The 18,934-nt window shown below is 38.2% G+C and overlaps 3 protein-coding genes across 4 annotated transcripts; 2 read left to right on the top strand and 1 right to left on the bottom strand.

Moving 5' to 3' along the window:
• Window positions 1–357: 357 nt before the first annotated feature.
• On the bottom strand, window positions 358–3,014 carry LOC119075242 (26S proteasome non-ATPase regulatory subunit 12). 2 transcript variants are annotated; one of them, XM_037181637.1, is made up of 6 exons: window positions 2,865–3,014; window positions 1,930–2,109; window positions 1,340–1,868; window positions 1,056–1,270; window positions 841–997; window positions 358–769 (listed from the first exon to the last, which is right to left on the bottom strand). In XM_037181637.1, exons 2-6 carry the CDS (start codon window positions 2,103–2,105, stop codon window positions 476–478), a joined length of 1,371 nt encoding a protein of 456 aa, XP_037037532.1. In that variant the 5' UTR covers window positions 2,106–2,109; window positions 2,865–3,014; the 3' UTR covers window positions 358–475. The 2 variants fall into 2 exon arrangements, with proteins under 2 accessions (XP_037037532.1, XP_037037533.1); XM_037181638.1 differs by having other exon boundaries at window positions 2,854–2,993.
• Window positions 3,015–6,233: 3,219 nt separating this feature from the next.
• On the top strand, window positions 6,234–12,364 carry LOC119075241 (diphthine--ammonia ligase). The gene is made up of 5 exons (XM_037181636.1): window positions 6,234–6,774; window positions 7,000–7,258; window positions 7,375–7,650; window positions 10,368–11,125; window positions 11,192–12,364. Exons 1-5 carry the CDS (start codon window positions 6,660–6,662, stop codon window positions 12,049–12,051), a joined length of 2,268 nt encoding a protein of 755 aa, XP_037037531.1. The 5' UTR covers window positions 6,234–6,659; the 3' UTR covers window positions 12,052–12,364.
• Window positions 12,365–17,203: 4,839 nt separating this feature from the next.
• Window positions 17,204–18,727, top strand: LOC119075240 (aldo-keto reductase family 1 member B1-like). The gene is made up of 5 exons (XM_037181635.1): window positions 17,204–17,345; window positions 17,568–17,735; window positions 17,807–17,985; window positions 18,049–18,403; window positions 18,469–18,727. Exons 1-5 carry the CDS (start codon window positions 17,277–17,279, stop codon window positions 18,670–18,672), a joined length of 975 nt encoding a protein of 324 aa, XP_037037530.1. The 5' UTR covers window positions 17,204–17,276; the 3' UTR covers window positions 18,673–18,727.
• Window positions 18,728–18,934: the final 207 nt, after the last annotated feature.

Below are 18,934 nucleotides of genomic sequence, written 5' to 3'. Positions count from 1 at the left end.
AAAATCCATCGAGATTTGCCCTTACTCACAGTATGGTTAGTCCTATCTATGGGTTAGTGTTCTCTTTGGTTTTTGCGGTTCTTTGTTCAGAATAGTGAAGCAATTTTCAGTGTTGCTTGCAACAGATTCAGATTTCTAAAGTCATATTATCCTGGAAAGGAGTGAATGTTGAGAGTCCAGGTTGTGGAGCTACGACAGAGAGGTCAGCACTGAGACCATACAATCTGACCAGTCAACGATTCTACTAATATAAAAGCGATTTGACTGGGGATGACGCGGATCTTGGCGTTGGTGTTACATCCGAGACCACCTCTATCACTTCAATGCTAAACACTAAAAGAATGGCTAAAGAGATTCTTGAAAAAGATTTTTTTTTTTATTATCTCGCATTACAGTACTCGATGAGAAATGACAATTCCATGGACGCATCCAAAAAAAAGCAAACGAAAACGATCAGACATCTAATTCAACCCACTCAATTGACCATGACCGTATTGATGCACTCCTCTTTGTTGATCAGATGGCACGTCTTATTGACCAAGCTCATCAATTCATTGATACCGGTTGCCCAATCGTTCAGCAAATCGGAGGCGGCTTTCTTCTGGGCGAAATGAATGATACCGTCCAGACGGTCGATTTTTACTGTCAGCGTACTGCTGTTGGCCAAACGGGACAAATAGTCTTCGGTTTCTGATTCGGGTAAATTCAGCAATTCGCTCATTCGGTTCAGGTTGATGCGGGTGTAGTAGTTGGAGATGATGCGAATATTCTGCAAACGAAGTGTACGAGACATTAGCTACAAACTGATATGCGGTAGTGAATGGTCGAGTGGGAACCTACATGTTCGATCACACGGTTCTTCAACTCAATCCAACACTTTTTGCCATGCGAATTTGCTTGATTGAATATGTCGAAGTTAAGCAACTCCTCGCCGTAGAGCTTCTGTAATCCATCGAAGTCGATCAGTTCCTTGCACATGAACAGACGGAGTAATTCCCTAGAAGAAGATTTATTCAATTGACGAGTCCGATGTATTAGACGTTGATGTTACCCACTTGTACATTGGTGTCTCGTCCAGCAACTTATTTTTGAACAGTCTTTGCATCATGTCTTGTTGCTCGTTATCGTACGGCGACAAGATGCAATACAATGCTGCGCACGTGATCATTCTTTGGCGACGTTCGGGCTTGCCAACGATGACTTCTGAATCGACAACGGCCTGGTAGTGGCGAGATGTGCGCAAAAAGGATGTATCTTGGTCCAGGCGAATCTGCAAATGAAAAACGTGTTACGAGATATATGCGTCCAACGACGACGAGAGCAACGTCAATCAACCAACCATAATGCCGTAGTATTTGAACTTCAAGTCTTCCTGGCCAGCATCGTCGAAGAACTTGATGTTGATCTTCTTGGCAATGATTTGTGCCCGAACAAAATCTTGTTTCGCCAAACAGAGTCGCATTTGCTCCAATATCAATTCGACCTTCTCGCGTTTCTCCATCGTACCGTACGTTTCCACCTGTAACTCCTCCATAATTGTACTCGCACCGGCAATGTCACCGTCTTCCTCTTTGATTTTAGCGAGGATCTGTGTCAACCTAGCCCGTTCGACTTCGACGTAAATTTTTCCTTCCGTTACCGTGCGCAGCGTATCGATCAGTTTCAATTTTGTCTCCTTGTCTGGAGTCTGATCCACATACGTGACACACTCTTGGACCATTTTGACGACGGCCTGCTTCAACTGGGACCGTCGTTTCACCAGCAATGCGATGTATTCGTTCAGCGCATTCCAATTGCGTGCCTCGAAACATATCTGAACGATGGCGATTAGTACGCGTGAACAGGAGATCATGTCGGCACCCAGGCGGCTGTAAAATTGGAACAAATCATCGAGACGTTTGGAATGTGTGTAGTCAACAACGGCCTTACGTTTGTTTCTCCAATTGCAGTAATCCGTCAATCGATTGATGGAATTTGTTTGGATCTTTGGCGGATTCTTTCAGCAACGGGATCTTTTCGTCACAAGCACCGGTATAGTCGACTTCCATTTTAACGATGCGACCCCCATCGACGTTCGTTAAATTATCGAATCTGTTGTCAACCATGTCTCTGTTGGCGATAAGTAATAAGTAATAAGAGATGAGCTGGTTCAAACTGAGTTCGGGTAGCGCGCTCATCTCTATTTCGCAGCATCTTTAAAGACGGCTACCCAAAAAAATGAGCACAAACATGACCGAATCAGGTTAAAACGAAACTGTCGTTTTCGAACAATGCACAGCACTGCTTCTAGCGAAGCAGTGCTTTGACTACTGTTCAATAGAGTGTTTAAGTGAGAGAGATGGCGAAACGATAACCTATTGTTCCATCTCGGGGTCTGCTGTCAGATTCTTTTGTATTATCGATGACGGCAGACCCCGAGTTGATTTTCCATCTCGCTCTACTCAAACACCGTATAGGGACCACATTTTCTTTAGTCGTAAGTAATCATCTTATAGGGTAAAACTGTCAAAGACGAGCTCCTGATCATCAGTGCCTGATGTTCGTGTTTGTTAGTCTCACCTCACATAATGGAGAGATGGTAAAAGTGAATTTTTGTTGTCGATTTGTGGATGCGGGTGGTCATTGCATTACCTCATTATTGGCAAAAGAAAATTCGGAAAGCGAACCATCGGAAGTGGTTGGCTTCTTTTGAAAAGATTTAAAAAAAGAAAAACCGAAAATTGCATCAATCATTCCCAACCACACAACATAACCTAATATGATGATGACAAGTCAAAAAAAGCGACTTTCGATACAAAGAATCCGGTGGTGCACTTTTAGTAGGTTGGTGCTGCGAACTACGAGCTAACTCACAATTTAGTTACCTTTTTTACTTGTTCTCTTTTCGGCTGTGTAGAATTCTGGATTGGTAAATTTATTTAAATCGGAGAATATTTCTGTTTTGTTTGTTACCAATTTGTCTGTGCAAAGCTTCACACAAAACCGAGAATTATTCACAATAGTTAATTTTGACACATCCAAACGAAAGCACCCGTCTCAAAAAGAGCCACAATTACAGCAAAGCCGCGATCAATGTAACATATGTTTTTTTTACAGCGGACGCTTCTGCCAAAGTATGGACAAAATATCAATGAATGTTAACCATCCAGGCGACCCCAAGGTTCTGAAAGAACAGGTTAAGAGAACTCTGAGTTGATAACGAAGGCACACACAAATTGCATCAGCGGCTACGAAGTTTATATGAAAAAGGCAACTTAACAAAAACAAAATTCCGAATTTTCCTAAAAAACATTTTCTTCAAGTTGATTTCACAAACTATCTGTACTGAGTGTGTTCATCAATTTCGGTGTCACCCGCCTTCGTAACTGTCTTAACAAGTTCTTTCAGAAACTTAAGGCCACGCAGGTATTGTCTAATGTCACTTCGGAGGAAATGACCAAGGTTCTGAAAGAACACCCACGAAGGCTGGTGACGTGGAAATTTTGACAAATATATACATTTTGTTGAACACAATCAATTCTTTAGTTTTTTTTCTTTTGATTATTTTAATTATTTTAATGAAATGATTTGTAATGAAACTTAATTGTAATATTTAAACATATTTTTTATCGGAGTTTTAGTGCGGGAGAGGACGCTTTCTCCGACAATAAATACAGACTATAAAAAAAAAAAATTGAAATGTCAACTCAAAAAAAAAGTTTTTATCAAGTTGACATCTCAAACAATCTATAATGAGTGTGTTCAATAAAAAGCATATATTTGTCAAAATTTGTGGGTCATCGCCTTCGTGATCAACTCAGAAGTGTCTTAACCTGTTCTTTCAGAATCTTGGAAATAACGATTTTAAAAACGGATTCTAACCAGAGAAATGTAACAGAGGGCAAAAATAATGAGTGCGTTTAAGATAAATTTACAGATTTTGAATAATCGGCCATTCCTGGTATGTGTGGTATGCAATGAAACTAAGAATACGAATTTTGCTTATTTCATCCTCAAACGAACTCATTGTCAATTTACATTCACCAAATCGATCGGGTTCAACAAATGAATTAACGTAACCTCACTTGCAGAAAATCGGAAATTTTATGTTTTGAATTAAATCGATATTTCGTATACTCTCCCATGCAGGAACAGTGAGCTGGAAAATTTTAATTAGAAAAATAAACCGCTAATGAAGAAAAAAGAAAATTAGTTGAACGAAAAATTTGTTTACATCTCCAAATACAAACCATTTAGCCAATAACGCACTGTATTTGCAAATAACTTTTTCCAGCTCGCTGTCCCTACCTTAAAGAGTATACGTATTATCGATTTAAGTCAAAACATTGGAGATTATGACTACGCTCGCAATGAATCCTACATTTACATCCTACACTTCCCACATTCAATGCATTCAACTCACCACATGAATTTAGTTTAGGTTTTTCATTTTAGTTTATTGGCATCATTGACATACATTTTTCGTGGTCGCAAGGTTCTGAAAGACCAGGGTAAGACACTTACGAAGGCGGTAGAAACACGAACTTTGACATGTTTTTTTTTTGTGTGGTGTCAGACTGAAGAGCCGCCAAATTTCAGCCGCCGAAAAATGGTGGCTAGGCCCAAAACGACCCGCCGCCGCCGCCGGACATTTTGGTCGGCTAATTGCAGCTAGCCGCCGTAAGCCGCCGCCAGAGGTTTAGGTCGGCTAACTCGGCGGCTGGTGTATATTTTATCCATAAAAGACAAAAAGATGACACAAACCAACAAAATTAAATTCATTTTTTGGGACAATACAGTCACTTGAGAATGTACCCGTACTTTTAATGTCCCTTGCGATGCCTATCTTTAAGATATTTTCTACTTTGATTTTCGTAAATTTTTTGAGAAAAATTGAGAAATTTAAGAAAATTTTCAAGAATTTGTAGAAAATATTGTCGATGGACTGGACATGGTCTTTTGTTTGTGAAATCGCAAATTTTATGAAAATTGCGAAAATTCGATTCGTAAAAGATGTGAAACTTCATGAAAAGCGCAAAAATTCGTTAAAAGCGCGAAAACTTGTGAACAGAGCGAAGATTCGTGAAAAGGATGAAAATTTGTAAAAAAAAACGCAAAAATCGTGAAAATTACAAAAATTGGTCATCCAGCCGCCGCCAGCCGACCTTTTTGGTCGGCGGCTAGGCCCAGTCGCCGCCTGAACTTTTTTGGACGGATAGACGCCGCCGGCGTTTATTTTTCGGCTCTCCACTCTGTGTGGTGTATGAGTTGTGTGAATATTTTGTTTATAAACTCTTGAACTCAGTTTTGTTTTGTTTATTTCCAAATATTTCGCCAATCATTCATTTCATTTCATTTCATTCAATCATTTCATTTTTTAAGTGCGAGGGGTTTCAGGGATTCCATATATGGACATCTATATATACCTATATACAGCTATATTGAGCTATATACAGACATATAGAGCTATATAATAGCATATTCCTCTGTGAAATGTTTATTTACAGTGAAATATAGGTAAATATAGCGGTATATAGCTGTTTAAATAGGAATTTATGAAATTTGACTTCGTACGGTGCTGTCTATATTGCCTCCGGCAATTATATTGTATATGATAACAAGGCAAAGAGTGGATAATGTAAGTGATTTTAAAGGGAGAATAGTTTTTCAGCAGAGAAGAAAATGAAGTAAGAGAAATGAAGAGTTTCACATTAAAGGCTTTTGATACGAATAGGTGTTTCGTACGGGTCGGCGTTAGCTATGTTAATATGCAGAAATAAGAAACTCAAGTAAAACACAGAAGCAGTTAATGTGTCGGTTTTCAAAATTCCGTGTGTGTAGTTATAGTTTAAAAAGTTACAAATTAGAGTCTTCGTGGGAACTTTGTTGAACCAAATTTGCTCGTGCAGTAAACCCACGAAAACTAGACTTTTCAAGTTTTATTCCGAATTTTTTAATGGATTTTACAAGCGGTGGGCGTCGAAAATTCATCAAATTCGATAAAAGGAACCATTTTCGACACGCATGTAAAATCCATTACAGAACTCAAAAAAATGAGGATGAAACAAGGAAAATAGTTATTTCCTCCGGCTTATATGGACAGACCATACCTGACAAACTGCACAGGAGAACAAGAGAAAAATTTGAATTAGGTCTCTTTCGCGTACTTAAAGTCTCGCACCGAACATTGGCTCTACAAATCACCGGCTCTCTTAACCATGCTGACGTGACAGGTCATAAAATACAATATTATGTGACATTAGTTTGACATTTGCTCTTCAAAAAGAAAAAAATATGAAAAATAAAAGTGGCAAATGGTTATCAATCCGGCCGTGGAATTAAATACGAAAATGTGCTAAAGAACCGATGATAAAAATGCAAATGTTTTTATTTGTTTTAAGCTTACCGTCGTCGTTCGTTTTTTGATTGGAGTGCAAAATAAACAATTCCTCGCTACTTTGTAGCCAACGAATTTTATTCCATACTTGGGGGATATAATTATATGCACACATGGTGTCAGACACGATGTGTGTTTTCTTTTCGAAATATGATATGTGTGTGACAACAGTGAAATAGTGTACCTAAATCGCGGAAAAAAAAACCTTTTTTTAATCGCAAGATTTAGTGGATGTATTGAACATTGAAATTCGATTTGAATTCCACAGCAAAACACTAACAAAATGCGTGTAGTGGCTATGATAAGCGGTGGGAAGGACAGTTGCTATAATATGATGCAGTGTGTGGCAGAAGGTCATGAGATTGTCGGTTTGGCGAATTTACATCCGAAAGATCTAGGTTTGTAGTTGATGTTTGCTTTGACAATGACATTTTCCACAAAGAGTACGATAACAGATGATAGTCAGGTGGTGATGTTTTCTGTGGGTTGGAACACACATTACCCCTCTCGTCAACGCACTAATGACTTTACGTCATTGTAACACCCTAGAACACTCTTTTTGTTGATCCAATGTTTGTGCCTCGAAGCACGCAATACCTCACGAAAATTTCCACATTTTTTAGATGAGCTGGACAGTTACATGTACCAAACTGTCGGCCACATGGGCATCGAAAAATTGGCCGAAGCAATGGGGCTACCACTTTTTCGCATGGAAACCAAAGGTATTTCAACGCAGACCGGCAAACATTATGTGCCTACCGATGACGATGAAGTGGAAGATTTGTACAATTTATTGAAATGGACCAAAGAAGAGCTGAATGTGGAAGCGGTTGCCGTCGGAGCGATATTTTCGGACTATCAACGGATTCGCGTGGAGAATGTGTAAGTGCTTTCGATGCAATGTCAAAATGAACGAACTTTCTGTTGTCGTTGCCCTGGTACCTCGCTCAAAACTTCAAGACTCAAATTGAATTTCTCTATCTCTCTTCCAATTCCAGTTGCATGCGCTTAAACCTGGTACCTCTGGCATATTTGTGGCGACGAGATCAGACCGAACTGCTGCAGGAAATGATCGATTGTAAGGTGTTCGCCATAATAATCAAAGTGGCGTCGCTGGGTTTGTTGCCGGACCGACATCTTGGCAAGTCGATTTCGGATGTTCAATCCCATCTAATCAAAATGAAGGATAAGTACGGCCTGAATGTGTGCGGCGAAGGTGGCGAATACGAAACATTTACGTTGAACTGTCCGCTGTTCAAGCAGAAAATTATCATGTGAGTCCCCCAGACCGAGTAATGTCGAAGCGATTGACGGTATTTTTTTTGGCATATCTTTTAGCATATCTTTTCAAAAAAAATTTTGGGTTCCAAAAATTATTTTTGTTTCCAAAAAAAAGTTTTGTAAGTATATAAAGAATTTTGGTTTTCAAAAAAAAAGTTTTGATTAAGTATATAAGGAGTTTGGTTGAAGAAAAAGTAACTAAAAAATACTTCTTTTTTCTACATATGAGAAAATATGGTAATAATTGATTGCAAAGAGAAATTTAGAAATGAAAACTAAAAGAAAATTGAGAAAATAGATAAAAGTGAATAAATGAAAGGGAATATTTTTAAGGGAAAGGATTGGGCTGAGTTTCTTTTTAAATATTGCTCTCTTGATCTGTTGTTTTCTACATTATTACCTATGACTGCGCAAAAACTATAAGTTTGTGGATGATAATGTTATTGAAACTAATCAATGGATGTAATATTTTTTGTTTTTTTTTTTTGTTTTTTGTGTAAAATTGATTTCTAAAATTGAAAAGGAAATAATTTCCGTATAACAAGTAAAAGAAAATTGAGAATGCAGATAATAGCTATTTTGCTAACATGTGCCTAAATGGAAATTTTGCGCAATAGATGTGACGATTGTCAATCCGAGGCGAAGCCGAGGTTGACAACACATCGTATGCGCAAAATTCCAGTTTAGGCACAAGTTAGCAACAAGATTTTATGTACTGTAGCAATTTTACACTTCATCGAATGCATATTTACGCATGCAAAATTAACATATGCGCACTACAGTGCATAAAAGTGATTAGATGCAAGGAAAAGTCATTTTCAGTTGAACCATCGAACTTTTATTGTCCAATTTGTTTTTATGTATATTTGCCGTCTATAATTTGGTTTTGTAAATTTAATTTTTATGAAAAACAAATTACACAGGCTAATTATTGGACGAGGCGAGATAAAAAAAAATTAACTCCTAAGTTACCGACACCGTTCCGGCGCCCGGCTCGCCTTGCGGCCCTCCGCTTCGCTCCGGGGCAATGGGCCGGATCGCTCGGCGTGTTAAAACACTTTTTATGTGCAATAAAAATTGGTATTTATTTCGTAAAAAGACGAACTAAACTCCTTTACGTTTTCGTAAAAGGATGAATTCCATAGGAACCAACAAAACGGCTTGAGTTGAACTTTCGAACTTCTAGATAGATAATCTTCAAATTGCAAATTTATAAAAAAAAATTCCATGATTTCACTTTACTCTCTCAATCTGTTGTTTTCTGATTTTGATTTGAAGTTGTAGTTGTACCTTCGAACTTTTATTGGAAAAAATCGCCAGTGAAGAGAATATATTTGCACTCTCCAAAAAGCAACTTTTCCCAAAAAGTATTCGTGGTTATATTTCACTGTGCTCCACTGGCGATTTTTTCCAATAAAAGTTCGAAGGTACAACTACAACTTCAAATCAAAATCAGAAAACAACAGATTGAGAGAGTAAAGTGAAATCATGGAATTTTTTTTATAAATTTGCAATTTGAAGATTATCTATCTAGAAGTTCGAAAGTTCAACTCAAGCCGTTTTGTTGGTTCCTATGGAATTCATCCTTTTACGAAAACGTAAAGGAGTTTAGTTCGTCTTTTTACGAAATAAATACCAATTTTTATTGCACATAAAAAGTGTTTTAACACGCCGAGCGATCCGGCCCATTGCCCCGGAGCGAAGCGGAGGGCCGCAATGCGAGCCGGGCGCCGGAACGGTGTCGGTAACTTAGGAGTTAATTTTTTTTTATCTCGCCTCGTCCAATAATTAGCCTGTGTAATTTGTTTTTCATAAAAATTAAATTTACAAAACCAAATTATAGACGGCAAATATACATAAAAACAAATTGGACACTAAAAGTTCGATGGTTCAACTGAAAATGACTTTTCCTTGCATCTAATCACTTTTATGCACTGTAGTGCGCATATGTTAATTTTGCATGCGTAAATATGCATTCGATGAAGTGTAAAATTGCTACAGTACATAAAATCTTGTTGCTAACTTGTGCCTAAACTGGAATTTTGCGCATACGATGTGTTGTCAACCTCGGCTTCGCCTCGGATTGACAATCGTCACATCTATTGCGCAAAATTTCCATTTAGGCACATGTTAGCAAAATAGCTATTATCTGCATTCTCAATTTTCTTTTACTTGTTATACGGAAATTATTTCCTTTTCAATTTTAGAAATCAATTTTACACAAAAAACAAAAAAAAAAACAAAAAATATTACATCCATTGATTAGTTTCAATAACATTATCATCCACAAACTTATAGTTTTTGCGCAGTCATAGGTAATAATGTAGAAAACAACAGATCAAGAGAGCAATATTTAAAAAGAAACTCAGCCCAATCCTTTCCCTTAAAAATATTCCCTTTCATTTATTCACTTTTATCTATTTTCTCAATTTTCTTTTAGTTTTCATTTCTAAATTTCTCTTTGCAATCAATTATTACCATATTTTCTCATATGTAGAAAAAAGAAGTATTTTTTAGTTACTTTTTCTTCAACCAAACTCCTTATATACTTAATCAAAACTTTTTTTTTGAAAACCAAAATTCTTTATATACTTACAAAACTTTTTTTTGGAAACAAAAATAATTTTTGAAAAGATATGCTAAAAGATATGCCAAAAAAAATACCGTAGCGATTGGAGTTTAACGACAGAGAAAATTTTTGATTTTCCAGTGACGAAATGCAAACCGTCATCAGTTCGTCGGATCCGGTATGTCCAGTGGGCTATATAAACTTCACCAAACTGCGCCTGGTTCCGAAGGATATGGCCAACCAAATGGATGTGGTGGTGAAAACATCGCTAGACTACTTAAGTGACCTAAACGAATCCAGTTACAATGACCTATCGGATCCCGATCCCGACCTAAGCGAATCGGAATTGGAGCAAATCGAAATGGAAAGTCGACTCAAAGAAGCGATGACCAAAGACGATCTGGTCACATCGCGCAGCAACAGCTTAACGCAGTCGGCCACATCACCAATCAAAATACTTCAATCGAAAACGAAGAGCTGTGACGATGTCCGGCCGTTGAATTCACCAATGAAAATCGTCTACGAACAGATGGACATACTGAACCGTCCCAATTATGTGTTCAACAACAGTGGCTGGATGTGGATATCGGGAGTGGAAGGGTACGGAACGACAGTTGAAGAATGCACCGACGATGCGATGGAAAAAATTAGAGATTTGCTGCTCATGCATGAATATAAGCTGAGTAATGTCTGCTATACGACGTTGTACATAAGAAATATGGCCGAGTACGTCAGTCTGAATCAAGCCTATTCCAAGACCTTTAACTTTCCGAATCCACCCACCCGAGTATGCGTCGAATGTCCGCTTCCGCCGAATTGTGAAGTAATCGTCGAGGTGGTCGCATTCAAAGCCAAAACTGATATGAGCGAATTAAGCAACAAACGGACCACGATGCACGGTATTTCACATAGTTTGCTTACGTTCCAATCGTTCCAATTGAACTGAAAATAATTATTGTTTTTAGTGCAAGGTATATCGCATTGGTGTCCAGCGAATATCGGCCCGTACAGTCAATCAACAAAGATCGGCGACATTACCTACATTTCCGGGCAGATCGCCCTTGTGCCGGGCAGCATGAAAATCATTGACGGCGGCATCAAATCTCAATGCAAACTGATACTGCGCCACATCAATCGCATTTCGAAAGCCATAAACGCTCAGGGTCAACTGCGCGATGTCGTCCAAGGCATCTGCTTCGTTACACATCCCAACTACATATCCGAAGCGAGACGTCAATGGGAGAAGTGCACGACAAATGCCATCGTCGATTACATTGTGTGTCCACAACTTCCGCGCCAAGCGCTGGTCGAGTGGCAGGTGTGGGCACATGCGCATAACGATAACTTCGACTATGAGGAAACTGGTTGCTCGGTCGGTGAGTACACAGTATTTAGTAGACGTCGCTGGAATTACGAAAGTAATTGTGCCGCCATTGTGTGCTATGTCACAACCGGACTAGCATCATCGACCACCCAATTGACTGACTTACACGACGACACAATCAATCGTCATTTTCGCATCGCTCAGCGACTGTCGCCCGAGAATATCGATGACATCCTAACGTACACCGTCAACAAATTGATTAAAGGACAACCGACCAAGACTGAGGGCGATGCTATTATGGTTCCTACGATACCGTCGATACATTTGAAGATTTTCTACCAGGTGCATGCCGTTTCGTCCGTGGAATTGCTGATGCAATCGATACAGGAATTTCGCGAAAAGTCCACGAAAATCGTCAAATTTGCATTCACTCTGATACCGGCCTGTAGTTTACAGAATTTTAGCACATTTTTATCGATATCCGGCGTAAAGCATGAGTAAAAGACAACTTTTCTGTTGGTATGAGCGAGGCTTGGAATCATGTTTCGTGACCATTTCCGGGCATCGTTTTAAGTTGATATGAGTTGTCGCTGGTTTATTTGTTTGGAATTCACTACACGAAGGAAAGTTTTGTCTTCTGTTTGCCATTCTTCCTTTTGGATTTTCTTTTAATTAGAAAATCTTAATTTTATGATCCTAGTTCTCAACCGAATATTGTATAATGTCATGAGGCTGTGTCCCGTGTGTATTAAAATTCAATTTAAAACAACAAACAAACAAATATTTGTCGAATAAAATGGGAAATGACATTGACGTTGGCTTGCCTTTTTTTCTCTCAATCCTTGTAAATCTCTTAGAATATAAAGGGGTGCCTGGCGAAGAGCGTACACTTCATACATCTGTTACACAGGAGTAGAGAGGCTAAAATTGATACTAATAAACGTATACTAATAAACGACCGATAAAAAATAATAAATGACCGATAGCGAAATTCCCGAGTACCGATAAAAATATTCCAAACTACCGATAAGTTTTTACCGATAAAAATTGCTGAAATACCGATAGATTGTTCATTTCATCGATCATTTTTAATTTTTTATCGGTAATTTATTATATTTTATCGGTATTTCGGTATTTTTAATCGGTAAATTATTATTTTCTATCGATGCTTTCTATTTTTGATCTCTCGTATGTATGTTATAATTTTGCTATTTTTCATTGAATTAATATAAACGTTGAAAAACACCGGTAGCAAAGTTCGTAATCCGGCCGGGCCGGCAATGCAACTTCATGGGATCGAAATAACATGCATCCTCTTAAGCATAAATAAATGTTTTGATGGTTGTTATTAAGGCAGATTGAACGGTGGGAGCAGGCATTTAATTTATTGGATTCATTTCGATGATGTCAAATAAGATAGCACGATCTCATAATGCTGAAATTGCACATCATTTGGTTTATTTGGTAAAATGTGGTAAAAATAAGAAAGAAGCAGTTGAATGTTGTATATGCCCAAATAAGTCTTTGATTGAAGAAAATTATTTTTCCCAACAATAGGAATATGACCAATGAAAAATAGCAAAATTATAACACACATACGAGAGATCAAAAATAGAAAGCTTCGATAGAAAATAATAATTTACCGATTAAAAATACCGAAATACCGATAAAATATAATAAATTACCGATAAATAATAATGAATGATCGATAGAAAATAAATTACCGATAAAAAATTAAAAATGATCGATGAAATGAACAATCTATCGGTATTTCAGCAAGTTTTATAGGTAAAAACTTATTGGTAGTTTGGAATATTTTTATCGCAACTCGGGAATTTCGCTATCGGTCATTTATTATTTTTTTCGGTACCGTGTTTATCGGTCATTTATTATTTTTTTATCGGTAGTTTTGAATTAATTTATCGGTCGAATATAATATCCCCTAATAAACGACCAATAAATTAATTTAAAACTACCGATAAAAATTAATAAAGTACCGATAGCGAAATTTCCGAGTACCGATGAAAATGTTCCAGTAGCTTGGATAAGTTTTTACCGAAAAAAGTGCCCAAAATACCGATAAATTGGTCATTTTATCATTTTTTATCGATCATTCATTGTTATTTATCGGTAATTTATTATATTTTATCGGCATTTTCTCATTTTTAATCGAAAAACTATTATTTTCTATCGGTGCTTTCTCGTATGTATTTTAATTTTGCTATTTTTCGTTAGGAACACTACTTTTCTACAAAATCGCCCAAGATCACTTATATTTTTTGAAGATTTGATTGACGTTTTTTTTGCCATACATGCTTCTAGCCATACCGAATATATTAAAACATTTTGTGCATCCGACAACTGATATACGACCTATTTTGCCATGATTTTTCATTAAGAAATGTCAGTTTTTCCCGAACTATATATCGTGCGGGAAAAAACTTCATTTCTTTACGATTTATAGTGCGGGAAAAGAATTACATGAATTTTTCTATGACTATACGATTGATTAAATTGAATATGGTGAATGTGAAGTGTGTATGTTTTCAAGTAAATTGATGTGTTTTGTCTATTTCAGTTGTCCGATGCACAAAACGTTGTTCGTACCTCGACAGGAAATGGATTTTTTCAGCACACGTCCTAATTTTCCTTACTCGCTTCGCTCATAAGGAAAACTTAGGACTGGTGCTGAAAAAATCGTCATTTCCTGGCTTGGTACGAAAAATACTATTGTGATGTTATCTAGTCGTCTTTTTGTCCAATATTGCAACACTATAGAAAAAATGTAGCTAAGTTAAGGGACCTCCGTGAAACCGAAACCACCAAAGCCGACACTGTCGTAACGAAAAACATAAAATTTAAATAGAGAATCGCTCTTATATACCTCGAAGACATCGAAAAGTTACTAACATTAGGAAACTGTAGTCATATTGAACTCTGATTGGTCCTACAATGATGTTACGTACGGCTACTTCGAAATGTTGGAGCGCTGTTCACATATATCGAAGAATCCCATCCTAATTATCACATCTAGTGGCACATTAAGTTCTTGTAACTAGTTGACAGTATTCTGGATCACTTTCAATGATCAGATGACTTACCAAAATTTATATAATAAGTCATTTAGCCCACAACAGCTATTAAAAGTGCTGGAAACGGCCAAATAATGGACTTCAGATGATGTTTTCGCAATTTTTTTCGAAAAACGCCCGCTGCGCCAATCTACCCCTCGAACAAAAGTTGTTTGTTATGACCCAAAAAAAAAGAAATAAAAAGAGAAATCAGAGGTGCAAAATTTTTTGTTTAAATTTGGTTCAGGAACACCGTACTGCCACTTGTGACGCAAAATGTTTTTGGTAATTTTTTTTTCTAGAATTTTTTTGGTAAATTTTTTGCTTTTCTTTTTGCGAGTCGAAGCTGTAAGCGTCACCCCCGCCGATATCAGTTCTTCTGCAAGTGGATAAAAGGACTTGCGTCACACCTCCACTGTAAGTGGTTTTGGGCGATATCATTTTCTTTGCAAGAAGATTTTTTTAGAATTTAGTGAAATTTAGCGGGATCCATCATTCGAAGCGATGTATCGGTCGGCGTTGGCGTACAAAACAAACTGCCTTTCTACGCTTTCAAACGTTTAGATGTGAACATCGCGCCGGGGTGACCGAACCGGGCAGGCGAATTCTAGGTGAAATCGCACGACTGAGTTATAAAGCATTTTTGCAGTGTCGGAGTTGAAACGCCCGAAACATTGGCGTTTGACGAAAGATAACATGGAGTGTCCTTTGTTCGATGATAGCTCGTAGTGTGCGTCAAATGAAAAGATGTCTCTGTAAATTACACAGAGGTCTTTCACGTTATTTACTCGCTTGAGTGGCTGACCATTTATATGATAATCGGCAAGGGCCGGGCGCTGTTTACGGGAGATCGTCATTATTTTGCACTTGCCGGCATTCAATTCTATTTTGCACCTGCCAAATAGAGTAGTATTTTGTATGAAAATGTTTTCATTTTTTACCCTTCCCTAATAGGGTCTTATGTGGTTTGGATGCATCTACGATGAAATAGAAGTTGAAATGTTTAGGTGTACATATTTCATCATAGTTGCATCTGAACTTCATAAGATCTTACTTGGCCCAAAAGCACATTGAATTACCTTTCAAATGATACCCCACGCGACCATGCACGTTTTGTTTACCTCGAGAAATTTCAGTAAGAACAGTGTAAGGAACAGTGTAAGTCTTCGGTTGAAAACTTCAACTGCACATAATTCAGTGTCGATCAATTTTAAACCCAATGAGTCCCTATTCGGCTCAATAGTACATGTGATTACCTTTCTAATGACACCCCACACGACCCTGTACGGCTCGTGTAACTGGAGAAATTTTTGTAAGAAAAGTGCAAGTTTTCGGTCTTTGATCACCTTTCACTAGCCACACAAACTTGGAAGAATTTTTTTGAAAGTGGTTTTGGCTTCTAGGGTCGAATACCTTTCTAGGCACATGTAAAAAAGTCCACTGGAAAATGCGTTCGATTTCGGTAGGCTGTTTTTCAAAAGAATCCCTCCATACGAAAGACAAGTTGCACAGAAAAAGAGTTGCGAAGTGTTGCACGTAAATTAAAAAAGTTGCAAATGGAGTGGTTTGTCTGTCAGAGTTGTTACAAAAGTTTTTATGTGTTACTGGAGCTGTATAAGCGAAATGAAGAAGCTACAAGCCGAGGACTACACATTGAGACCATTATGGTATTACCTATCAGGCCGAAAGCACATGAGTAATTTTGCATTGATGGGATCGACAATTATGCTACGTTTTCCATTGTTTAGCCCGTGGTGAATATCGAATTTCAATGGAAAACAACGCAGCATAATTGTCGATTCCATCAATGCAAAAGGGCTCGTGATTTTTCGGCCTAAGACTAATTTCCCTGACTGTGAAGTCAACGTTCTTACGTTAGAAAATACATCTTGAAGTTCCCTTTCATGAAACATCGGTTGTCGAAAAACGGAAAAACGAGGTGCGTTGATGTAACGCACGATTGCACGATAACTTAAGTAATTCTGGACTGATTTTCAAAAATTTGGTTACAATCGACGAGCAATAATAGATGGACATTGACTGACTTAATGGTCTGGGGAGTAATCTCTAGATAGTTTTTGTCTGGTTTTTTGATGCATTGAATCGACGAGAAGAATAACATTTTTGTGGTAGAGTTTGTAGATGGACTGAATATCGGATTGATGGTCTCGGAACGTTTGCCTACTTTTGATGGGGCGATAACGTCGGTAGTTCTAAACCGATTTTCGAAATATTCGTTTCCTTCATTGAAGAATCGAATTCACGATTCACATCGCATTCAAATTCACGTCAGCAGGCAAAGTACACATATATTCTGTTTTACGAGTGTTAAAAATGCCGACTATTTTTGGCTGACTGCCCACTTTCTGTTGTATTACCGCCTCACCTATGCCTTTGATTGTTATGTTTTTTACAGTGGTTTTTAATAGTAGAAAAACAGGGAGTGCAGAACAGATACTTTGACATAAAAAGCTACAGAAGCTACCCCTTGAGACATGCGTTTATCAGCCACGTTTTTCGAAATTTACCTCGCTTTTTTATATTTTTTTTTGTTCACAATTTTTCGTATAAACTTTATGATGGTGAATCTGGTGAATACGTCAAGCCTGTCATTATCAGAAGATTTTGTCAAGTGTTTTTTTCTGATCGTGCACGATGGCTGTAGAAAAACTTAAATTGAACAATGGTTACGAAATGCCAGCTTTTGGCCTTGGAACGATGTTTGTAAGCGAGTCTAATCAGGGGCCGTCCATAAAGGACGTCCGCACTATAGGGTTGGATAGAGGTTGGTTCGCCAAAGTGTGACCGCCATACATTTGAGTAGTGAAAAAGTGCGGACAAGGGTGGAGGTGGGGTCTGAAATTCCAGAAAAGTCGCGGAAGTCCTTTATGGACGGCCTCAACAAAACTGAAGCAAACCGCTATAAGTATCCCTTCATATTATTAGGCCCGCGAAGATATCGGTGTACAAACGATAAGGGATGCTATTGACGTCGGTTACCGGCACTTTGATACGGCTCATTTGTATGGCAATGAGAAGCAAGTGGGTGACGGTATACGGGCTAAGATTGCTGAAGGTGCTATTAAACGTGAGGATGTTTTCGTTGTCACAAAGGTATGCAGAACTTTGGTTCGGTCATGACAATAATCTTGAACTTGTAACATAAAGCACTTTCCATGTCTTAGCTGTGGAATACGTACCATGAACCAGATAAAGTGGAAATGGCCTTTCGCAATTCCCATTCTAAGTTAGGACTCGATTACATTGATCTGTATTTGATGCACTTCCCAACGGGTTTCGAGTACCGCGGAGACTCTGAGGAAGATCTATTCCCGAAAAATGAAGACGGAACTTTGAGTTTCAAGTAATTTTGGTTTCCATTTATTATTCGGCCAACCAGTTCATGGGAACCATTTTGTTCATGTAGTGAAGTGGACTATATAGACACTTACAATGCTATGGAAAAATTACTTGATACCGGCCTGGTGCGCAGCATTGGAGTGTCTAATTTTAACAGCGAACAAATTGATCGCTTATTGGCCAATTGTTCCGTGAAGCCGGTGACTAATCAAATTGAGGTCGGACCCAGTATCGCACAGAAGAAGTTAACGAAATTCTGTAAGGATCGCGATATCGTCATAACCGGATACAGTCCATTAGGCCGTCCCTATGCAGCCGATCTATTCCCGAATGCTCCGAAGCTGGCGTTTTTGGATCCAAGAGTTATTGCCATCGGTGAAAAATACGGAAAGACCGGAGCACAGGTCGTTCTTCGCTATTTGGTATGTTGAATTGCGAAAGCGACTGCACTTTCGGCGAAGATAATTTTCCTTTGAAATTTTCCAAGTATCAATTGGGTGTGGTTCTGATCCCGAAGTCATCGAACAAGCAACGCATGAAGGAGAACATTGAGATTTTCGATTTCACACTGACTGAGGAAGAAGTGGCTGTACTGGAAACGTTTGACATTGGCGTCAAAACGACGTCACCGTTTTCCAGAGAAGGTACAACAATCGACCACAAATATTGCCCAACCAAAATCGAATTCTAGAGTGTGTGTCTGGTGACGATTTGATCGAATAAATGGAATATTTCTAATAGTAAAATCTCTTTGAATTTTCGGAAATTGTTACAAAGAGTCAATCACACTCGGACTCTGTGCTACTTATCCCGAAATTCGAAGTATCGGGAAAATGTTCCGCAAATTGCCTCTGCATTTCCTCACGCCATCGTACCCTAAATTTTATTTGATAAGGCAACCGATTCTTCGATGGGTAAATACCCATGGCCAATCCCGATTCAAAAGGTTACTC

This window comes from Bradysia coprophila, unplaced genomic scaffold (genome assembly GCF_014529535.1).
Source record: "Bradysia coprophila strain Holo2 unplaced genomic scaffold, BU_Bcop_v1 contig_193, whole genome shotgun sequence".
Lineage (NCBI taxonomy): Eukaryota > Metazoa > Arthropoda > Insecta > Diptera > Sciaridae > Bradysia > Bradysia coprophila.
This window is presented reverse-complemented; position numbering and strand designations above follow the sequence as displayed.

Bases quoted from the DNA above. Each gene is read 5' to 3' on its own strand.
- LOC119075242 (XM_037181637.1), bottom strand. From the start codon at position 2,105: ATGGTTGACAACAGATTCGATAATTTAACGAACGTCGATGGGGGTCGC. The intron at 998-1,055 runs GTGGGTAACATC...ATCTTCTTCTAG, and splicing joins GACGAGACACCAATGTACAA to GGAATTACTCCGTCTGTTCA. The intron at 770-840 runs GTAGGTTCCCAC...CTTCGTTTGCAG, and splicing joins AGAACCGTGTGATCGAACAT to AATATTCGCATCATCTCCAA.
- LOC119075241 (XM_037181636.1), top strand. From the start codon at position 6,660: ATGCGTGTAGTGGCTATGATAAGCGGTGGGAAGGACAGTTGCTATAAT. The intron at 6,775-6,999 runs GTTTGTAGTTGA...CACATTTTTTAG, and splicing joins TTTACATCCGAAAGATCTAG to ATGAGCTGGACAGTTACATG. The intron at 7,651-10,367 runs GTGAGTCCCCCA...TTGATTTTCCAG, and splicing joins TTCAAGCAGAAAATTATCAT to TGACGAAATGCAAACCGTCA.
- LOC119075240 (XM_037181635.1), top strand. From the start codon at position 17,277: ATGGCTGTAGAAAAACTTAAATTGAACAATGGTTACGAAATGCCAGCT. The intron at 17,736-17,806 runs GTATGCAGAACT...TCCATGTCTTAG, and splicing joins ATGTTTTCGTTGTCACAAAG to CTGTGGAATACGTACCATGA. The intron at 17,986-18,048 runs GTAATTTTGGTT...TTGTTCATGTAG, and splicing joins GACGGAACTTTGAGTTTCAA to TGAAGTGGACTATATAGACA.